The sequence below is a fragment of the Geotrypetes seraphini genome, chromosome 5, assembly GCF_902459505.1.
Source record: "Geotrypetes seraphini chromosome 5, aGeoSer1.1, whole genome shotgun sequence".
NCBI lineage: Eukaryota > Metazoa > Chordata > Amphibia > Gymnophiona > Dermophiidae > Geotrypetes > Geotrypetes seraphini.
In genome coordinates, this window is record NC_047088.1 from 94,323,160 (window position 1) to 94,344,261 (window position 21,102).

The 21,102-nt window shown below is 43.6% G+C and overlaps 1 protein-coding gene across 6 annotated transcripts in view; it reads left to right on the plus strand.

The window, feature by feature from the left end:
• The window catches only part of LOC117360441 (large neutral amino acids transporter small subunit 4-like), a 64,767-nt gene extending 44,865 nt beyond the window's left edge, over positions 1 to 19,902 (plus strand). For 4 of the 6 annotated variants that reach the window (XM_033944188.1, XM_033944190.1, XM_033944191.1 and 1 more), the window contains 7 exons: positions 7,305 to 7,474; positions 9,652 to 9,798; positions 16,633 to 16,765; positions 16,877 to 16,997; positions 17,797 to 17,870; positions 18,777 to 18,900; positions 19,107 to 19,902. In XM_033944188.1, the coding sequence (XP_033800079.1) occupies positions 7,305 to 7,474; positions 9,652 to 9,798; positions 16,633 to 16,765; positions 16,877 to 16,997; positions 17,797 to 17,870; positions 18,777 to 18,900; positions 19,107 to 19,313 (976 nt within the window). In that variant the 3' untranslated portion in view covers positions 19,314 to 19,902. Of the gene's footprint in view, positions 1 to 7,304; positions 7,475 to 9,651; positions 9,799 to 16,632; positions 16,766 to 16,876; positions 16,998 to 17,796; positions 17,883 to 18,776; positions 18,901 to 19,106 lie in introns of all 6 variants that reach the window. The other 2 variants (XR_004539410.1, XM_033944189.1) reach the window with 2 other exon arrangements.
• Positions 19,903 to 21,102: the final 1,200 nt, after the last annotated feature.

Below are 21,102 nucleotides of genomic sequence, written 5' to 3' on the forward strand. Positions count from 1 at the left end.
CATATTAACTTTTGAATGTTACTAATTTACTGCTGCTCACACAAACCTCACCTTCTGAAAGGGAGGGAAAGAGAGGCTGCATGAATTGGGAGGGGGAGTTAGTAAAGGAGGAAAAGAGAAGAGGCTGCACAGGCTGTGGGATTGGCAAGGGAGGGAAAGAGAGAGACTGCATGGGTTGGGGGGGTTGGAAAGGGAGGAAAAGAAGGGTACTGCATGGGCTGGGGGGGTTGGCAAGTGAGGGAAAGAGAGAGACTGCATGGGTTGGGGGTTGGAAAGGGAGGGAAAGAGAGAGGCTGCACAGACTGGAGGGATTGGCAAGGGAGGGAAAGAGGTTGCATGGGCTGGGGGGCTTGGCAAGGGAGGGAAAGAGAGAGGTTGCATGGGCTGGGGGGTTGACAATGGAGGGAAAGAGAGAGGCTGCACAGACTGGGGCGATTGGCAAGGGAGGGAAAGAGAGAGGCTGTACCAGGAAAATTGCCTAAGGCCCTAATTGGTCCAGATACCTAAGGCCCCTACCATAGGAGGGGCTTAAGTTATCCAGGTCAATCAGGGCCTTAGGCCCCTCCCCGGTGCATCTCAGGCCATTTTGAAGCAACTATGAGATATGCAAATTCTCTCAAATTTTCCCCTGAAGACGTGTTAAGTGAAACGGGGTATGCCTGTTGGGAGTTTTATACGGGAGAGGTTTTGGCTGCTGTGGAAGAAGGAGCTCGGCATAGAACATGAGGACTGGTGGAGCATGTTCTAAAAATTGCTGAACATATAGGATGCTGTAATAAGGAAGGACCTTTGGGAAATCCTTCAGTGATTGGGGGTCTTGTGAAGAAAATTGAAGACACTTCTGAGCTAATTATTTGGATTATTTTGATGAATTGTTTGGGGGAGTGTATGATAAGTGAACCATCCTATTATGAATAGCATTTGAATTGCACATTATTGTCTGCTCATAAAGAAGTATATTTTTTGCTCAGAAAGAATTCTATCTGGGGCATTCTAACCGAGTTATATGAATAAGTGTCTATGCTTGTTTTGCACACTTATTCTACCCACACTTTGTGGATTGTTTTGAGAGACTCATGAATCTTTATACAGTTTCCCCAATTGTTCTTTAAAATCACTGTGTGTATTACTTCTGAGTGGAGTTTTTTGGCCTATGATTAGTGTGTGCTCGCTTGACTACTTGGCAATAGTTTGAATTCAGTGGAGTGCTGTGTCCACTGAGGTCCTTTTTCACCACTTTTTTTTAAAGATTTTTCCGGCAGAGATTTGGACATCTTTGGATAAGAGTATTTTGTTTTTTATTGATTCTAATCCTACTCTAGCCCTTGATAAAATTGTTTTCTGTTAATTGAAATTACCCGTTATAATAATAATTTATTTTCTTATATACCACCCTACCAGCAGTTCTGGGCGGTTCACAACAGTAAAACTGAACATTTCAGTTAGTAATACAATTCCGAAAAAACAACTATCATAACTACTACATCGTTAAATACATAATCAGATAAAAATACATTTAAAATATAAAACATAATATAAAGTACATTTGAAATGCGGAATCTAAAAAGAACACATCTTAAAGTCTCAACAGTCTTGTTTATCGAATAGATATGTTTTCAATAATTTCCTAAATATAGGATAAGAATTGTCTTGAACGGAATCATCCAGGAGTTCATCTTCCCCGCCTGATATTCCAATAGTGCTACCATATTTTTATTTTTATTTTTGCTTTTCCAATTTCTGTTAACATTTCATCATTTATTTATTCTGGCCAGAGTAGATAGTGGTATACTCCTAACTACACTCTTTTCCTCCATGTGTAGAATTTTTCCCCATAAAATTTCCATATTGCAGTCTGGTTGGTTTTGTGTTGTTGTTTTTTTATATAGAATATTGAATAGTGCCCTCTTTAACATTTATACCCTCTTCTACAAAACTGCGCTAGCAATTTCTAGCACGGTGAGCCATTCAGCACAGCTCCCTGCGCTAGAAACTGCTAGCGCAGTTTCGTAGAAGAGGGGGTTAGTACCAGCTCTTCTCCAGTTTGACCCAATCATTGTGAGCATGAAGCCCTGTTAAATTCCACATGTAAAATACCAGGGACTAGAGCTTTTTTTTTTTTTCACTCAGTCACACTCTCTGCTCCCTGTTGTGCAAGAATGAGTCATGTCGGTTCAGTTTTTCTTACAACTACTACTACTACTATTTATTATTTCTATAGTGCTACCAGATGCATATAGCACTGTACATTAAACACTCAAGAGATAGTCCCTGCTGAAAAGAGCTTACAATCTAATTATGACAGACACACAGGACACAGGGTGGATCAATTTTTGCTGAAGATGAAGAGGTAGACAAGGTAGGGGCTACAGAGGAAATGACAAACAGATATAGTGTATTACAAGACTCATATCCATCAGTTGTTAGGGCTGTTTATAATGGTTGACAGTGTCAAAACACTGCATAAAGTTGAACATAAGAACATAAGTATTGCCGCTGCTGGGTCAGACCAGTGGTCCATCATGCCCAGCAGTCCGCTCACATGGTGGCCCTCCGGTCAAAGACCAGCGCCTTAACTGAGACCAGCCCTACCTGCGTGCGTCCGTGTTCAGCAGGAACTTATCTAGCTTTGCCTTGAATCCCTGGAGGGTGTTTTCCCCTATGACAGACTCCGGAAGAACGTTCCAGCTCTCCACCACTCTCTAGGTGAAGAAGAACTTCCTTACGTTTGTACGGAATCTATCCCCTTTCAACTTTAGAGAGTGCCCTCTCGTTCTCCCTACCTTGGAGAGGGTGAACAACCTGTCCTTGTCTACTAAGTCTATCCCCTTCAGTACCTTGAATGTTTCAATCATGTCCCCTCTCAATCTCCTCTGTTTGAGGGGGATGAGGCCCAGTTTCTCTAATCTTTCGCTGCAACAAAATAACTCTCATATTGGGGTAACATAGGAACGTAAGAATAGCCATACTGAGTCAGATCATCTAGCCCAGTATCCATTTCCCAACCGAGGCCAATCCAGGTCACAAGTACCTGGCAGAAACCCAAATAGTAGCAAACTTCCATGCTTCTGATCCAGTGGCTTCTCCCATGTCTGTCTCAATAGCAGACTATGGACTTCAGGAACTTGTCCAAACCTTTTTTAAGCCCAGATACACTAACCAGAGTTTAACTATTTGAGTGAAAAAGTGTTTCCATGTAATTTCATTATGTCCCCTAGTTTGAAAGAGTTCAAAGTTGATTCACTTTTACCTATTGCACAAAACTCAGGATTATGTATAGATGGCACATAAAAAGTGGGTGCTGACACTCCCCCCCTCCCCCTCCCCACTGAGTGATATCCTGCACTGGGACTCAACTACCATAACTGCAAAGGACCAAGCAAACAGCCTAGGAATATTCCTTGACTCCAACCTATCGCATTCCAACCAAGTCTCTCAGGTGGTATCTTCCTCATTCTACTGCGACAACTCCAAAAAATAAGGAACTACTTTTCTGAGTCTGACTTCACCCAACTCCTTTATGCCCTTGTCCTCTCATGCATGGATTACTGCAACGCACTATTCATCATACATCTCCAGCATGTACAAAACGTGGCAATCAGACTTCTAAAAAACCTCCATGCCCTTGATCCTGTCTCCCAAGCTTTATCGTCAGTTCACTGGCTGCCCCAAGCCAAATGTGTCTTCAAGGGCCTGATGCTAGCGTTCAAATCCTTGCATGGCAAGGCATCGGGCTACATGATGACCAAGCTGCCTCCATACATGCCAAATAGGACCCTCTGCTCCCAGAATGAAATACGCCTTACAACGCCCCCTGGTCGTGCCATTTAACTGCAAACCGCCAAACGACATTCCTACTCCCACTTCATACCGAGCCACTGGAACCAACTGCCACAACAGATCAGATCCCTTGAAGGGCAATAAAAACATATCTCTTCACCTAACCCCCCTGCCTACAACTGATGGATTACAAAGAAATGAATATTGACACTAGATCCTCAGAACGTGTTGCGTTAAGATAAAAACTTGAATTGAAAAATCTTGCACTGTAACAATGCAAATTGTAACCTGTAAACTGTATATTATGTACAGTATGTTGGTATTAGATCCCTAGTATGTGTCGAGTTAGGATAAAAACCTGTATTTAAAAACTTGTACTGTAACTATGTGAAAATTTATTTTTTACTGAGTTTGTATTTTAGTATGTTTTTTTGTAGGTCTCATTTTATGTACGTTCATTTGTAATCCACCTAGTTGATAGGCGGAATACAAATTTTTAAAATACATACATAAATAAATAAATAATCATAAATTGTAACCCATTAACTGTATATTATGTATGTTAACCTGTAACCTGTTCTGAGGGAAGAACTTGATAGAAAATGAATTAAATAAGTAAATAAAAGTTAGGCACAGTTTATAAGGTATCGTTTATATCTGGAACTCATGCCTAACATTCAGTGGTCCGGTTGAGGGAGTAAAGCGTATTAAGGGATGATGAGCCTTGAGAAAACCTTCCAGGGTGAAACATGTTGGCTCCTATATCCCTGAAAGGAAGACTACTTATAAAAAGCTAAGTACCCTTAAGAATGAAATTAAAATTATAAGTTTTACAATAAATAAATATTGTGAGCCGCTCCAGTAAGGAGGTAGTATATAAAGTCTAGGGGAATGAAAACCTTTTGAGCCCAGGTGGTACTTTTGAGGAGCTGGGGATTATACACTATATGTGAGGTGTTGGGAGCTTATACTGATTGAGGTGTAAGTCTGGAGAGATAACTTTATATAGTAACATAGTAAATGAGAGCAGATAAAGACCTGAATGGTCCATCCAGTCTGTCCTGAAATCACAATTTCATGATTAAATTAAAATGTCTTTTTTCTTTGTTATTTCTAGGCAACAGACCTTAGAAGTCTACCCGGTACTGTCCTTAGGGTCCAACTACTGGAGTTGTCACTGAAGCTCACTCCAGCCTATCCAAACCATCTCCTTTGTGGGATTCAGCCAGTGACCGTTTGCCCATTCATATTCTAATTAGCGATCCTCTGTGTTCATCACAGTCTTCCTCTCCACCACCTCCCTTGGGAGGGCATTCCAGGCATCCACCACCCTCTCCGTGAAAAAGAATTTCCTAATATTATTTCTAAGTCTACCACCTCTCAACTGCAATTTATGTCCTCTAGTTTTAGTAATTCCCCTTTTCTGGTAAAGATTTGGTCCCATATTAATACCTTTCAAATATTTAAATGTCTATATTGTATCATCCCTGTCCCTTCTCTCTTCTAGAGAATACATGTTGAGGTCTTCTAGTCTCTTCATGTACTTCTTTTGGCGCAAACCCCCTACCATTTCAGTCACTTTCCTCTGGTCTGCTTCAAGTCTTTTTATATCCTTGACCAGATATGGCCTCCAAAACTGAACACAATACTCCAAGTGGAGCCTCATCAATGACCTGTACAGGGGCATTAACACCTCCTTTCTTGTGCTGGTTTTGCCTCTCTCTATACAGCCTAGCATCCTCCTGGCTACAGCCACTGCCTTGTCACATTGCATTGTCACCTTCAGATCCTCAGACACTATCACCCCAAGGTCGCTCTCCCCATCTGCACAACCATTTACATCAACTGAAACATGGTAAAAATCCTCACGCATTAGTTAGTGATGATGCCCCTTATTCCAATGACCCTTCCATTTCCATGCACCCTTTTTGACATTGCTCATAAATTTTAGGTTCAGATCCCAATAGGAAAATAGTTCTATAAGTGACACATCCGTGTAGGGGCCCCAAGGCCACATAATAGAAGCCTATTACATTATGGAACCTATTGCCTATTCTAGACTACTAGTGTAACCTGGTATTGGTGTGACTAAATTTAGGTGCCCAAAGTTACCCTCAGCCCTACAACTGGTGTAAGTATAGGCAGTGGGGAATCACCCCCAGCATTGTCTTGGTGGGAGTGTCGGCACCTCTCCTCCCCCGCAAGCCATACTCGAGTCCTCCCTTCCCCACCCCCCGTACCTCTTTAAAATCTTCACCAGCTCAAGCAACTACTCTAGCATGCTGTTCGCACAGGCCTGGTTCTCTCTGAAATTTCTTCCGGGTCCTGGGACCAGGAAGTGACGTCAGAGGGAAAACCAACATCAGCATGAGCAGCAGGCTGGAGAAGCTTCTCGCACTAGTGGAAATTTAAAGAGGTACAGAGGTGGGAAAGGAGGGCGTGAGTGTGGAATGGGGGCATGGAAGGAGTGGGGGAGGGGAGAAGAGGAGGGCGTGGAAGGAGCAAGGGTGCGGAGAGGAGGGAGTGGGGGTGTACCACCACTCTGGGCGCCTCCTATCCTCACTACACCACTGAGTGCAGGCATCTAAATGTGACAAGGGCAAGCATAGCTTACAGTATGCCATAAGTTACATACTTTATTCCTGTGCATAGGTGCCAGTTCTGTGGGTACTAGAGCACCCCCAATATTAAGTAAACTTCCTGTCTGTGTCTAGGGGAGGGGTAATGTCTTCTTTTTAAAAAAATAATTTATTAAATTTCCAAACTACCATTGTGCAAACAAACAATTTCAATATACATAATATTACATGAAATGTACATTAAACTTATAGACATTAATGCACATAATCATAAAAAGTACATATCTACAGGAAACCCTCCATATATTCCCCAAATGAAATTCCAATGCAAAACCCTCCTCCCTCCCACCCACCCTGGATGTGTATGCTTAAGGGTCAATAAAATAAAATCAGTTATCATTCCTTACAGAACTTAGTCAATGGTTCCCAAAGATCCATAAATTTCTTATACTGTCCCTGCTGTACGGCCATCGAACGTTCCATTTTAAAAGTATAACAGAGAGATTCCCACCAGAAAGTGTAATTTAACCTATCCCAGTTCTTCCAATTCTTCAAAATGAGTTGAATGGTAACCCCTGTCAAGGGGTAATGTCTTGAGTTTAGCACCCCCAATGATTTGAAAAGTTCCTATGGCCCTGTGCACCCCCCTTTCAAATACTTGCTCTGTAAGTTAAGTGGGTACAAGTCATACAATAACACTTAGGCACCTTGCTGGCATTTACGTGGGTGTACATTAGCACTAGTATTATAAACATTTACATGCACAATGGATGTGTAAATATTAGCACCCAGTTTATAGAATTGCCCTGTAGGTGAAAGCTATGATAGATCCATGGTTTCTTATCCAGATAGGCCAGATGGATCCTTATCGGCTATCTTCATTATTCTGCTCTCTTATAGTAGGTCTTCCATGATTCACTCTCATTTATCTTTCTGTCCTCCCAGTATCCATCTAAAGTGGAAGTGCTGTGAAGAGCAGCAAAAGCCTGAGAGTGGGGAGATGAGCGATTATTCCCTGCAGCAGCGTTTCTTCAAGTCTTTGGGGCAAAAAGAGAGGATCCTGCGTTTCAGCCAGAGGAAGACCCTAAGCTTCCGCAGACCTGACCTGCAGAAAGGTGCAAGGCTTAGATTCAAATTCTTAAATAGCAGGGGTGGGTTGTGGAATCGGGGGTTTGAGATTGTTGCACCTTTAGCAGGCAAGCACTCCTTCCCTTCATCCAGATGCTTACTTCCTTTCCCTCTACCCCAGGGGTGTCAAAGTCACTCCTCGAGGGTCGCAATCCAGTCGGGTTTTCAGGATTTCCCCTATGAATATGCATGAGATCTATTAGCATACAATGAAAGCAGTGCATGCATATAGATCTCATGCATATTCATTGGGGAAATCCTGAAAACCCGACTGGATTTCTGCCGTCGAGGAGGGACTTTGACACCCCTCCTCTACCCCCTTCGCTTTTGCCCTTAATCCTTTTTCATTCTCTCCCCTTTTCCTCCCCCAATCTGGTTGATAAGGGAACAGTAGCACAATCCCTGGCTTCTCTTTGCTGCCATATTTTTTTCTACCACCACAGAGCTTTGCATCTTGAGTAGTTGCCCTTCTGACCCACCCCTAATTCTCCCCCCCCCAAAAAAAAAACCCCCTAAAACCCCAACAACTGGATGACTCAGGGAACAGCCATAGGGCTACAGCACTTTTTAGTGCTAGAGCTGGATAGTATAAAGCAGTGGTTCCCAAACCTGTCCTGGGGGACCCCCAGCCAGTCAGGTTTTCAAGATATCCCTAATGAATATGCATGAGAGAGATTTGCATATAATGGAAGTGATAAGTATGCAAATCTCTCTCATGCATATTCATTAGGGATATCTTGAAAACCTGACTGGCTGGGGTCCCCCAGGACAGGTTTGGGAACCACTGGTATAAAGCATAGGGCAGTGTTTCCCCAATCAGTTCTGGTTTTCAGTTAGGCTTTCAGGCTATCCACAATGACGATGTATGAAAGAGATTTGCACAGTAGAGGCATTATGTGGGTTACTGTATTTGTTGAGATAAAAAATGAGGAACATATAAAATAAAAACGGTTGCTACCTTTACTAAAGAAATATTTAATTGTAACAAATGTGTAAATGGTTTTAATTAATGAATACACATCACGCAGTAGACAATCTACTTTTCAAAAACTTCCAGATTTGAGTTTGGCCAAGTCAGAGACGGAGCCCAAGCGTTTGATTTATGGTTTATTAAAATTTGATATACTTGCTCTCATTAAAGAATAATGAGGTAGTTTACAATAATATCAGTTAAAAATAAGGAAAGAGCTCCATTATGTAGAGGAAAGAGATAAAGGGTAGGGGGGAGGAGAGTAACAATAGGGGTTACTGACACAGGAACAAATTTTCACCGTCAGCTGAGACCCAAAGGCCCTGATTCTACAAATGGTGCCTAACTCCTAGGCCCTGTTGAGTGCAATTGTGCTACCAGCTAATTCAGTTTTTAACGATTTTATAATTTTTTTTAAATGGTGCTTTCAATTATCAGTGCCAATTAAGAAAATTAACCTCCCCTTTTAAAAAACCGCAATAGTGGTTTTTAGCACAGGCCGGTGTGCTGAATGCTCTGCACTGCTCCCAATACTCATAGAGTTCCTATGAGTGTCGGAGAAGAGGGCAGAGCATTCAGCTTGCCTGCCTGCTATTGCAGGGGGGAGGGGGGAGGGAGAGGGGAGGGGAGGGGGTGAAGTTAGGCACCTACATTGGCTAAGCGCACAGATCTAGGCTCCTAACTGTAGGCATCATTTATAGAATCTGGGTCAAAACGTCTGTGCAAGTGACACTTTGCTTTTCTTGAGCTGTCCCATTAGAGAGTTTTATGAAGGGTTAGACACCAGTGTGAAATGCTGATTTTCTATGTCTGTTAGAGTGGGAGTTAGTTTTTTAATCATGCAGCAGACTTTAGCCAGCCAGAGACTCACCTGGGTCATGAGGTCAAAGGAGTGGAAATCTCAGCATAGAGCAAGGAGAGAAACAGCTTGGCTGTCCTGAGAGCTGCATGAGAGGTTCGACCGCACATGGTCACAGTTCAGTAGATAGGATGGGGAGTCGGGACACTAAGGGTGTGTCGCATAGATTGCAATTCTAGCTCGAGATGCTCCTGAGAAATAGGCAGTAGGCCAGCAGATAGGCTAGGTGTGTGGGGGGGGGACATAGATCTGAGCTTGTGCCCTGACCCTGATATGTCCTAGTTATAATGAATGGTTTTCTCTACCAGTATACTCACACCCTCTCTCTGTTGCAGCAGGCCCTCCACTGAGTGATAGCCTCTGCAGCCCGGTTTTCATCCTTCACCTTTTTATGGCTTCCATTGTCCAGCTCTGGCTCCATTTTTATGTGGGCTCCATTAACCATTTGCTTCAGTACCTGTCCCAGGATAATATAAGCACAGGTAAGAGATCCCCAACACTTTCCATTCAACTCAGGTGTTACCTGAGCTGTGCACCTGAATTTTCTCCAAATGTATTTTGCACTGCTTAATGCTTCTCATCACCAGTGTTCTGCCCTTGCTCTTCCTTCCTGGAACCTCCTTGGGCTATTTGTGTCATATAATTCCAACAGACTACACTTCCCCCTCCGTATTCGCAATTTCATTATTCGTGGGGTTTTTGAACACAGTCTCCGCCCCCAAATTTACATCACAGGAAATTGGAGGGATCACCCAAAACACACAGCCGAGGCAGAGGCCGATGAACTGACAGGATCCAGCACTGTTCCCAGAGGCTCCGGCCCGCCACCAAGCGCACACGAACCAGCAACTCAGCAGGCATGTGCTGACTCTGTATTTGGCATTTGCCAGCGCCAGGTGCGCAGTCTGATCCGGAAGTCCCCCGCCAAACCACAGCAGGTTACTGCTCTCTCCCTCGCGCAATGCCAGCCCTGCGCTCTGTTCTGGAAGTGGTTCTCAGGATCCAGACCCACACTTTCCTTTACAGCTGCACAGGAACAGGACAGGTTATTCGCGGTTTGTGCCTTTTCTATGGGGTGTTTATTTTTACATAAAGTTATTTGCAGTTTTTCTGTATTCGAGGCCATGCTGTTCCCCTATCACCGCGAATACGGAGGGGGAAGTGTACCTTGTATCTACAGTAGCCTTCACCTCAGTACTCTTCATCCCTGGCTCTCTCCCAAGGCCTTTTGTGCCCAGAAATCCCCTCAGGGACTTGTAATTAGTACTTAAGGCTTGTCCAAGAGTGTTAGGAGCTTTAGGCAAACCATCATTCTTATGCTCCCTCTCCCCTCAATCAATTTTCAGTTCCTAAAGGACACAATAGCTATTTGATGGAGGCAGAACAATGAGCGAGCAAGTGGGTAATGCTCCTACGTTTCCCAACGGGATCACCAGGGACGAAGGGCAGGAAAATCATACACAGAGGGAGGGGTGTGTGCTGCTTTGCTTCAGGGAGGTGGAGGTAGCAAGCATTGGAAGGGGCTTGTTTTCAGCATTATGGGAAGAGTTGCAGGGAGGGGTTCCTGCTGTGCTTCTGGAGGGTTAGGAGGGAAGGAACTATGGATCAGAAGGGGTGGATCAGGATGTGCTGAAGTGGGCAGGGGGTATATGAGGGAGGGAAGGGGATGGCAGCACTTCATGCCATGACTTGGAAGTTAACCATTCACCAGCCGATATTCAGATATTCCTCCTATGGGAGGGACCTTAAACAACCTGGGCCATTTAGAGCCTCAGGTCCCTCCCTGGTGCATCGGGGAGGTAAAGGCCCATTTTGAAGAGGTGGGACAGCTGACCAGAGGGAATAGGCATCCCTCTGGTCAGCTATCTAATTCAAGGTATAGGGTGAGGGGTCAGAGGGGTGGTTGTGTGGCAGCTGGAAAGAATGGGATCTCTCCTGCTGCTGGGAGAGGGGGGTGTTGGTTGGAAGTAGGAGAAATTGAACATCTCTCCCACTGTTGTGTTTTGGGGGGTTTTGTTGGGGGGGGTTGCATTTTTTTCTGTGCATTGGTACATCGCTATCACCAGCGATGAGCACATGCAAATTTAGCGAGAATTCACTACTTTCCGCCAATCTCAATTACATGAGCATTTTTTGGAAAATGACTCGCATATTTTAATTCGCTACCAGAATGGATGCTAACACAGCCCGCCATCTTTTAATGCGTTTTTTTGAGAATCTAGGCCTGAGTCTCCCCTGTCCCCAGTACCTCCTCCGGCACTGCAATTTCAAAACTTCAGGCAGCCAGCAGTGTTAGCAACATGATCCTGCTACTGTCAACCTGTCCCATAAGCCTTCACTTTGCAGCAATTCCTGTTCCCATGAAATGCCGCAGAGCAAAGATTTCCAGGACAGGCCGACAGCAGCAGTATCATGCTGCTAAAGCTGCTGGCTGCCTAAAGTTTTGAAATTGCACTGCCAGAAGATATACTGGGGGCAAGGGAGACTCAGGCCTAGATTCTCAAAAACCACGTTATAAGATGACAGGCTGCTATCGCAGCTGTTCTGGGAACAGGGGAGACTTGGAGAGCCATACCCGAATCCAGAGTGGGGGCTGGACTGGAAAGAGTGGGTCCAAACCCTGGACAAACTCCCTCCAGTCCAGGAAACCATCCAGACAGTCCTCTTAAAAGAGGGCATGTCCTGGTAAATCTGGATGTCTGGTATCCCTGCTCCTAGCCCTCAGCTTCTTTGGGGCCACTTATAACACGCTTGCAACAGGATGCTTCATGAAAATTAACATTATTTAAAATATTTATAATCTGTACGATCAACCGCTCTAGTTGGGGTATAAACTAGCAGTAACATGGTAAATATTGACAGATAAAAGACCTGGTCTTCTCAACAAGGTGGCCAGAGATGTATCTAGCACTTTGCACAAATTCCACTTCTTCAAGATTAAACACTGGCATCATAAACAGGTCAGCTGGCAACCTGCCACCTTGCCAACCTTATATAGGCAGTTATATGATGCAATCTTGGAACACAATATTCAACACAATTTCAACCCTGAGATTGTCTTCCCCCCACCCACTAACTAGTACCATTTATTCATTGATATTGACTTTATAATTCTACCCCATCCCCCTACAGCAGGGGTGCCCAATACGTCGATCGTGATCGACCGGTAGCTCAGGAAGGCAATGTGAGTCGATCACGGAGCCCATCCTGGGCTCCGTGATAGACTCGTGTTGCCGTCCTGATCTTCCGGGCCGATCAGCCTTCTTCTGTATTCTCCCTAGGGCCTTTTAGCTGGGTGGTCCGCCCAGCTGACATCTGCTGCTGCCGCCGCTGCTGAACATTAAAAAAAAAAACCCGGCTTGGAGATTTCAGCCCATAGTGAACTTATGCTCCGGGCTCTAACGTGTGCGTGCCGTCTTCTCTTCTCTTCCCTCCAAATCCGGAAGTTATGTCGGGGGGGGGGGGGCACGCACATGTTGAGAGCCCTGAAGCAAGCGTTTGCTATGGGCTAAGGCGGGAGACAGGTTAGTGAAGCATTTCCTCTTCTTGCTGCCGGGTCCTGCCTACTTTCTGTTTCTGCGAAGGCAGGACCCGGCAGCATTTCCCCCAATAGGTCGATCGCGATGCTGGTCGGCTGAAGCAGGGAGAGCTTGGGGCGTCGTCGGCTTTTGGGCCTGTTATTGGTGGCGGTTTGGGTCCTGGTCCCCGATGGCAGTGGCAGTGGCTTGGGGGAGGGCAGGGAGAAAGAAAGGAAAAGGGCAGGCAGGGAGACAGAAGGAAAGAAGAGAAACAGAAAAAAAAGAAAGGGAGGCAGAGAGAAAGAAAGGGCAGGGAGAGAGGAAGGAAAAGTTGGGGAAGGGAATGAGGTCTGGAGGAGAGGAAGCATACAGGCTAAAAGAAGGGAAGAAAGATTGGATGCACAGTCAAAAGAAGAAAGTGTAACCAGAGACTCATGAAATCACCAGACAAGGTAGGAAAAATGATTTTATTTTAAATTTAGTGATCAAAATGTGTCTGAATTTATATCTGCTGTCTATATTTTACACTAAGGTCCCTTTTTACTAAACCGCAATAGAGGTTTTTAGCGCAGGGAGCCTATGAGCGTCGAGAGCAGCGCTGGGCATTCAGCGCAGCTCCCTGCGCTAAAAACTGCTATCGTGATTTAGTAAAAAGGGAGGGGGGTATATTTGTCTATTTTGGTATGGTTGTTACTGAGGTTATAGTGCATAGAGTCATCTGCTTTGACCTCTTTGAAAAACCCTGGAATAGGAATGATAATTAACATTTTCTATGCGTACAGTGTGCTTTGTGTTTTTTTTAAATTTTATTGTTGGTAGATCATTTTGACTTAGTCATTTTAAAAGTAGCTCGCAAGCCCAAAAAGTGTGGGCACCCCTGCCCTACAGAGATACACAGCACCTGCAATCATAGCATATGCTTTGAATATCATATGATATATACGTGCTTAAACTCAAATTCTCCCTGCCCTTTTTGGGGCACAGACCACATAAATCTGTCCAGCACTGGTCTCACTTCCCAACTATTGGAGTTGCCATTGAAGCAGTGGCACAGTAAGGGGGGTGCGAGGGGGCGGTCTGCCCCATTTGCGGTCTTCCTCAGGATGCCAGCACCCCCTCCTCCTCTCTTCCCCATTCCCACTCCTCCCCTTGCCCTGCGCCCACCCATGGCAGGGGAGGCGGGGAAGAGGGTGGGAGAGGGATGTTACCACCCCGGGCGCCAGTCACCCTCACTACGCCACTGCATCGAAGCCCACACACAATCATATAAAATAAGAAGCAATCAGATAAAAATCTCTAACGTAACACATAATGATGTACTACAAGTAATGGGATCCTTTTACTAAGGTGTGCTAACTGATTTAGCTGTATGCTAAGAAACCCATAGGTGTAAAATGAGCTTCTTATCAATTAGCACATGCTAAATCAGTTAACTCACCTTAGTAAAAGGACCCCAATATTAAGAGAGCCACATAGACACCATCACATAAGTACACAATGTCATTATCTTATCTTTGCTCTGTCGACAACTAAGCTTCTCAATCCCCAGCCTAAACACTATAGTACAACATACCAACATCTCTATCAACAATAGTACATAGAAAAATAAATATACTACACACCACCAGATGGAAAAGCGTGTGAGGGAATCTGTTGGATGACAAAGGAGCAAAAGGGGTGCTCAGGGAGGATAAGGCCATAGCGGAAAGACTGAATGAATTCTTTGCTTCGGTCTTTACGGAAGAAGATGTAAGAGATCTACCTGAACCGGAAATGGTTTTCAAGGGTGATGATGTAGAGGAACTGAAAGAAATTTCAGTGAATCTGGAAGATGTACTGAGCCAAATCGACAAGTTAAAAAGTGATAAAACGCCAAGACCCTGGGATGGTATACATCCCAGGGTACTAAAAGAACTCAAACATGAAATTGCTGACCTGCTGTTAGAGATCTGTAACCTGTCGCTAAAATCGCCTGTAGTACCTGAAGATTGGAGGGTGGCTAATGTTACACCAATTTTTAAAAAGGACTCCAGGGGACACCAGTAAGTCTCACTTCAGTGCTGGGCAAAATGGTAGAAATGATTATAAAAAATAAAATTCTGGAACACATAGACAAACATGATTTAATGAGACGGAGTCAGCATGGATTCAGCTGAGAGAGATCTTGCCTCACAAATCTGAAGGTGTGAATAAATATGTGGATAAAGGTGAGCTGGTTGATATAGTGTATCTAGATTTTCAGAAAGCTCCTGAGAAAATTAAAGAGTCATGGGATAGGTGGCAAAGCTCAGTTGTGGATTAGAAATTGGTTATCCGTCGGATAGAAAACAGAGGGTAGGGTTAAATGGTCATTTTTCTCAATGGAGGAGAGTAAACAGTGGAGTGCCAAAGGGGTCTGTACTGGGACCAGTACTATTTAACTTATTTATAAATGATCTGGCAATTGGAACGACGAGTGAGGTGATTAAATTTGCAGATGACACTAAACTGTTCAAAGTTGTTAAAACACATGCAGATTGTGAAAAATTGCAGGCGGATCTTAGCAAATTGGAAGACTGGGCGTCCATGTGGCACATGAAATTTAATGTGGACAAATCCAAAGTGATGCACCTTGGGAAGAATAACCTGACTCACAGTTACTGGATGCTAGGGTCCACCTTGGGGGTTAGCGCCCCAAAAAAGGAACTGGGTATCATTGTAGACAATACGATGAAACTTTCCGCCTAACATGCGACGATGGCCAAAAAAGCAAACAGGATGCTGGAAATTATTAAAAAAGGGATGGTTAACAAGAATAAGAATGTCATAATGCCCCTGTATCGCTCCATAGTGCAACCTCATTTGGAGTATTGCGTTCAATTCTGGTCTCCTTATCTCAAGAAAGATATAGTGGCACTATAAAAGGTTCAAAGAAGAGCGACCAAGATGGTAAAGGGGAAGGAACTCCTCTCGTATGAGGAAAGACTAAAACGGTTAGAGACGGCTGAGGGGAGATATGATTGAAGTTTACAAAATCCTGATGGAGTAGAAAAGGTATAAGTGGATTGATTTTTCGCTCCGTCAAAACTTGCAAAGACTAGTTACATGGAAATACATTTAAAATCAATAGGAGGAAATTTTTTTTCACTCAGAGAATAGTTAAGCTCTTGAACATATTACCAGAGGATGTGTTAAGAGCAGATGGTGTAGCTGGTTTTAAGAAAGGTTTGGACAAGTTCCTGGAGGAAAAGTCCATAGTCTATTATTGAGAAAGACAAGGGGGAAGCCACTGCTTGCCCTGTATTGGTAGCATGGAATATTGCTACACCTTGGGTTTTGGCCAGGTACTAGTGACCTAGATTAGCCACCATGAGAATGGGCTACTGGGCTTGATAGACCATTGATCTGATCTAGTAAGGCTATTCTTATGGTTTTTTTTTAAAAAATCCCACACATTTGGAGTCCCTTATGAAAGGTTAGCATACAAGAAAGAGCCCTTAACTCATCTAGCAAAAAATTCCATAGTTTTGGCTAAGCAACAACAAAGGTGTGGGCTCGAATGTTATTGATGTGAAATGATAGAAAGATACTTCCAGAAAGTTAATATTTGCAGATTTAAGCCTCTGAGGTGGTCTATAGAATTTCAGTATAGTACTGATGCTTTTGGAAGCCTCATGGTGTAATGCTTTAAAACTCATATCAAAAATAATATTTTAAACCGATTCTCCAAATCACAGAAAGTCAATGCAGGTCATAAAGAATAGAAATAATATAGTAATAGTAAGCCTTGTTAGTCTTTTGCTTTCTTCTTTCTGCCAGCTTTGTATTCCTCCATCTTTGGGGCCCTTCAAGTTTTGAGTTTGATGAGTGCCCCCATGACATTGCTTCTATTGGGGTCAAGGCAGCAGAAACCAGCCAATCGGAAGGAAGAGGACTATGCTGTCATTGCAGGGTAGGTTGCATTTTTATTCTAACATGGGATATATGTTTGAGGGGTGGGGGGCTGGGCTATCTCAGCTAACGAGTGTGGAAAATTAATATAATGGAAATATGTTGCTTTCAGCATGCAATCCCCCCAGAAACAAATCAGAGGTGTCCGGAGACTGACTGTGGTTTTTACTCTGACAATCATCTTCCTCTGTGCATTTGGTGTTGTGTGTCTCATTCCCAGCCTGGAGCTTCAGGTAATAGACAGCAAACCAAGAGGGACAAAGAGGGGAGAGAAGCAGCAGCACCAAGAAGGAAGGGAAAATAAAGGAACAGGCAGGAAGAGGGGAGCGGAGAGTAAGGGGGAGAGAGATGAGGAAAAGAAGGAAGAGAAAAGGAGCAGAATAGAGGAAAAGGCAAGCAGAAAAATGAAGGGAAGGAGAAAGAAAGCCTCAAACGTGTGTAAAGCAGGGTTGTGCAGCCTCCATTACCCCAGGTACAAAAACTTAGGGCTCCTTTTACTAAGGTGTGCTAATGGTTTTAGCGCACGCTAAACACTAACGCCTCCATAGAGCTTGCGTTAGTATATTTAATTTAGCGCGTGGTTTGCCCGCGCTAATCTTTAGCACGTGCTAAAAACGCTAGCGCACCTTAGTAAAAAGAGCCCTTAGACTGTGATCCCACACGGGACAGAGAAATTGCCTGTATGTAATAAAATACATTTTTTATTAATCACTGTGCCAGCATATTATTTCAATAAATAATTAGTTAAAAATAGAAAATTCAATAAAGAATAATTTATTGAATTTATTTATTTTAACTAATTATTTATTGAAATAATATGCTGGCACAGTGATTAATATTTATTGAAGAGCATATTTGATATTTTTCTATATACTCCTATTAGTATTCAGTGTAATAAAATATAAACTACTTTGGCTGAACGACAGGGAAGGCAGTATATCAAGTCCTTGAGCCATGATGTTTTATAGAAGTGTGCTGATGCTGAAATGCTTTGAGGTGTATTAGCTTTGGCTATCTGTGCTTTCCCTCCAGGTCCTGGGGTTCCTTCTACACACAGTGCTTAGGAGTTCCCTCTTTGTCTCCTGCACTATGTTGTATGTAGTGTTGTGAGTATACAGGCAAGACCCTTATCAACTTCTCTTTCCCACATCAACTGAGCACAACTCAACTTCTGTTTACAACTGTAGTACTAATGGGGGTATTTCTATAAAATAGATACATTTACGAACCAGTTAAATACATGCATGTTTAGAATAATGGCATATACGTACATATATGCATAAATACCAAAATTTTGCCTAAGAGCTATTCTGTAAATATACATAATTTGCATATCACATATTTGATAAGTGGACATGCATATGGGTGGGAATCACACTTGTACACCTAATTTATAGAATACTGTATGTTTTGCATGTATCTCCTGTATTTAGACATAAGCAGTTACACTAGCTCTATGGCTGGTGTTAAGTGCTTGTGCCTAACTGCCCATATCTAAGCAGTTATGCTGGTAGCCTAAAGGAAAGGAGGTGCTTATGTTCTTTTACAGAATAGACTTCTATTGGGTGCCGAGTTATAGAATTGCCCTTCTAGATGTTACTCCTACAGCTCAGTTCAGTCCCTGCTTGTTTCTTGCTCTTCTTACCCCAGTTACAGCCCAATCCCTGCTTCCCCTCTTTTAACTTCTGCTGCCACTAGCTCCCCTCCCCCCCAATCATTGAGGCTTAGCTTGGCTCCAGATCCCCACCTTTGATCCTTAGTTCCCTTATCCCAATAAGGCATGGCTAGCTCCAGCGGCCACTGTTCCCTTTACTTGCCTCATGACTGGCCAAGAATCACAGCTCAGTCTCTCCTTCTCTCTCACTTTCCATAATCCTGAATACAGTGCATGGTTGAACCCCTGCTTTCCCCTCGCTATCCCTACTCCAGGTTACTACTCAGTTCAAACCCTCTTCTTCTCTGCCAAGATGCTGCCCATCCTCTTTGTCTGACATCTTCTTCTCTGTTCACAGATACCCAGCCAATCATTTTGGGGGACTGATAGGGGTCCACATCCTCGTCTCCATGCTTCTGACGTTGGGACAGCATCCGCTTTTTCTTGTTCTTACCAATCATCTCCAGGGGGATCCTTTTTGGGTAAATGAAAACCTCAAATTTTCAGTCAACTGTAAAGAGACCTGCACTGTAGAATGAGACACCTCCAGTAGAAATGTCTATTCTGTGTTCCAGTAAAGGCCGGAAGGCATTTGCCATCTCTGTGTTCAGTTCTGGAGGCACGTCTCTCACTGCATCCCCCGACTAAAGTCATTAGAAATTTCATTGTGCCATTTGTGGTTTTGCAGGTTCATGCCAGCTTCCTGACCTTGTCTCTACTGGGATTCACGGTGCCCTTCTACCTTCACAGACTGCAATCTGATACAGCCAAACAAGCGAAGAGTTTCACTGCCACGCCAAAACCACCGTCAGCGGTGCGCCTCTATGCCAGTTCTGCTGCAGTCCAATTTGCTGAAGGCACTGAGGAGAGCAAAGAGCCCAGAACAGCCTCCTGAGGAACAACACTGCATGTGCACATATCCACGCTCCATATCCCTTTCATATCACCCTTTCCATACATGTGACATAATCGAGGTTATGAGTGTCTGTGCAGTTCCAGAATCACTCCTGTGTGTGCAAATGCTTGATAAGTTCATACGACTGCTCTCACCATCTCATGGTCTGCACTGCAGTATAGCAATGTGAATATGGTAGAAAGAGAAAATTAAAGTCCTGCTTCACAAACATCACAGTTGTCTCCACAGCTTCCCATCTTCGTTTACAGAGAGAAATAAAAGATGTGAATGTTCCCTCCTACTGCTTACTACCACCATCTTCGTTTGCAAAGAGAAATAAAAGATGTGAATATACCCTCCTACTGCTCACTGCCACCATCAAAACCTCTCCACATAATGCTCTGGAGAAAACGAGATCCAGAGCCAGATACAAATAGTAGCAAAGTAGATACTGGCAATTAACGAGCATTTGGCCTATCCAGTTTGGCCAGTTGGTCTTGTCTACCCTAATTGTGGGCATCATTTTTCTTACCTTTAGATCCATCCCCCTCTTATTAATCTCTCCCTTCTTCTTTTTTCTACCTCTCCTTCCTCTACAGTTTTCTTCCTTCTAGAACAGGGATCTCAAAATCCCTCCTTGAGGATCCAGTCGGGTTTTCAGGATTTCCCCAATGAATATGCATTGAAAGCAATGCATGCACATAGATCTCATGCATATTCATTGGGGAAATCCTGAAAACCTGACAGGATTGCGGCCCTCAAGGAGGGACTTTGAGACCCCTGTTCTAGAAGATATCCCACCTCACCCTCCTTTTTGCCTTTTGCTTCTTCCCTCTAGCAGTGATTAGACCTTAGCTATGAACCCTGACAATAGTGAGCAGTCCTGGCCTACTTTGACCCCATCAATCCCTCCCTGGGTTGTCAGCAGCAGCTCTATCTCTCCTTGGATCAAGGCTTGCTGATATGCTCACATTTGTTCTTGAGTCTGGCTGGTGTCAGATACCCTGAAATAAACTTGATTGGGGATATCTTTTAGCTTTGCTAGGGATCAAAGGGAGCTCTTATTAGAGTGGGGCCCTGGGTAGCTGCCCTATTTGTTCTTTCTCCAACAGTTATGACAACAGAGTTGTTCAATTATACATAGGCAGCAGAACACTTTTTTGTTTGGGGAGCTCAAAAGCTCCGCCCTAGACCCTGTCCAAGTTCCACCCCAGAACCCAGCCGAGCTCCGTCCCAGATCCCATCTTCATAATAATAGTAATAATTATAATGCCATTGTTTCTATTCATTTTTCATTTATACACACAGAATAATCTTATTAACAATACATAATGGTAAACCACAAAATTAAACTACACTTTATGCTTTTCAACATTCATTCCTACCAGAACACCTGGCCTTGGTCACATTGCAGAACACAGATAACCTCTATGCAAACACAGGACCACAAACTAACCCCCCATTTTACAAAACCATAACACAGTTTTTAGTGCCGGCCATGGCAGTAACAGCTCTGATGCTCATAGGAATTCTATGAGCGTGGGAGCTGTTACCGCCATGGCCGGCGCTAAAAACCATGCTATGGTTTTGTAATGAGAGGTAAAAGAACTAATATACACAAACGAAATCCTAAGATGCCGGACTCTACATGCATTATAATACCAGAGAAATAGAAAGCAATTAACTTCTTCCTGAACAGTGCAAGATATAGACAGCAGATATAAATTCTCAAAACCGACACATTTCAATCACTAAATTGAAAATAAAATCATATTCCCTATCTTTGTTG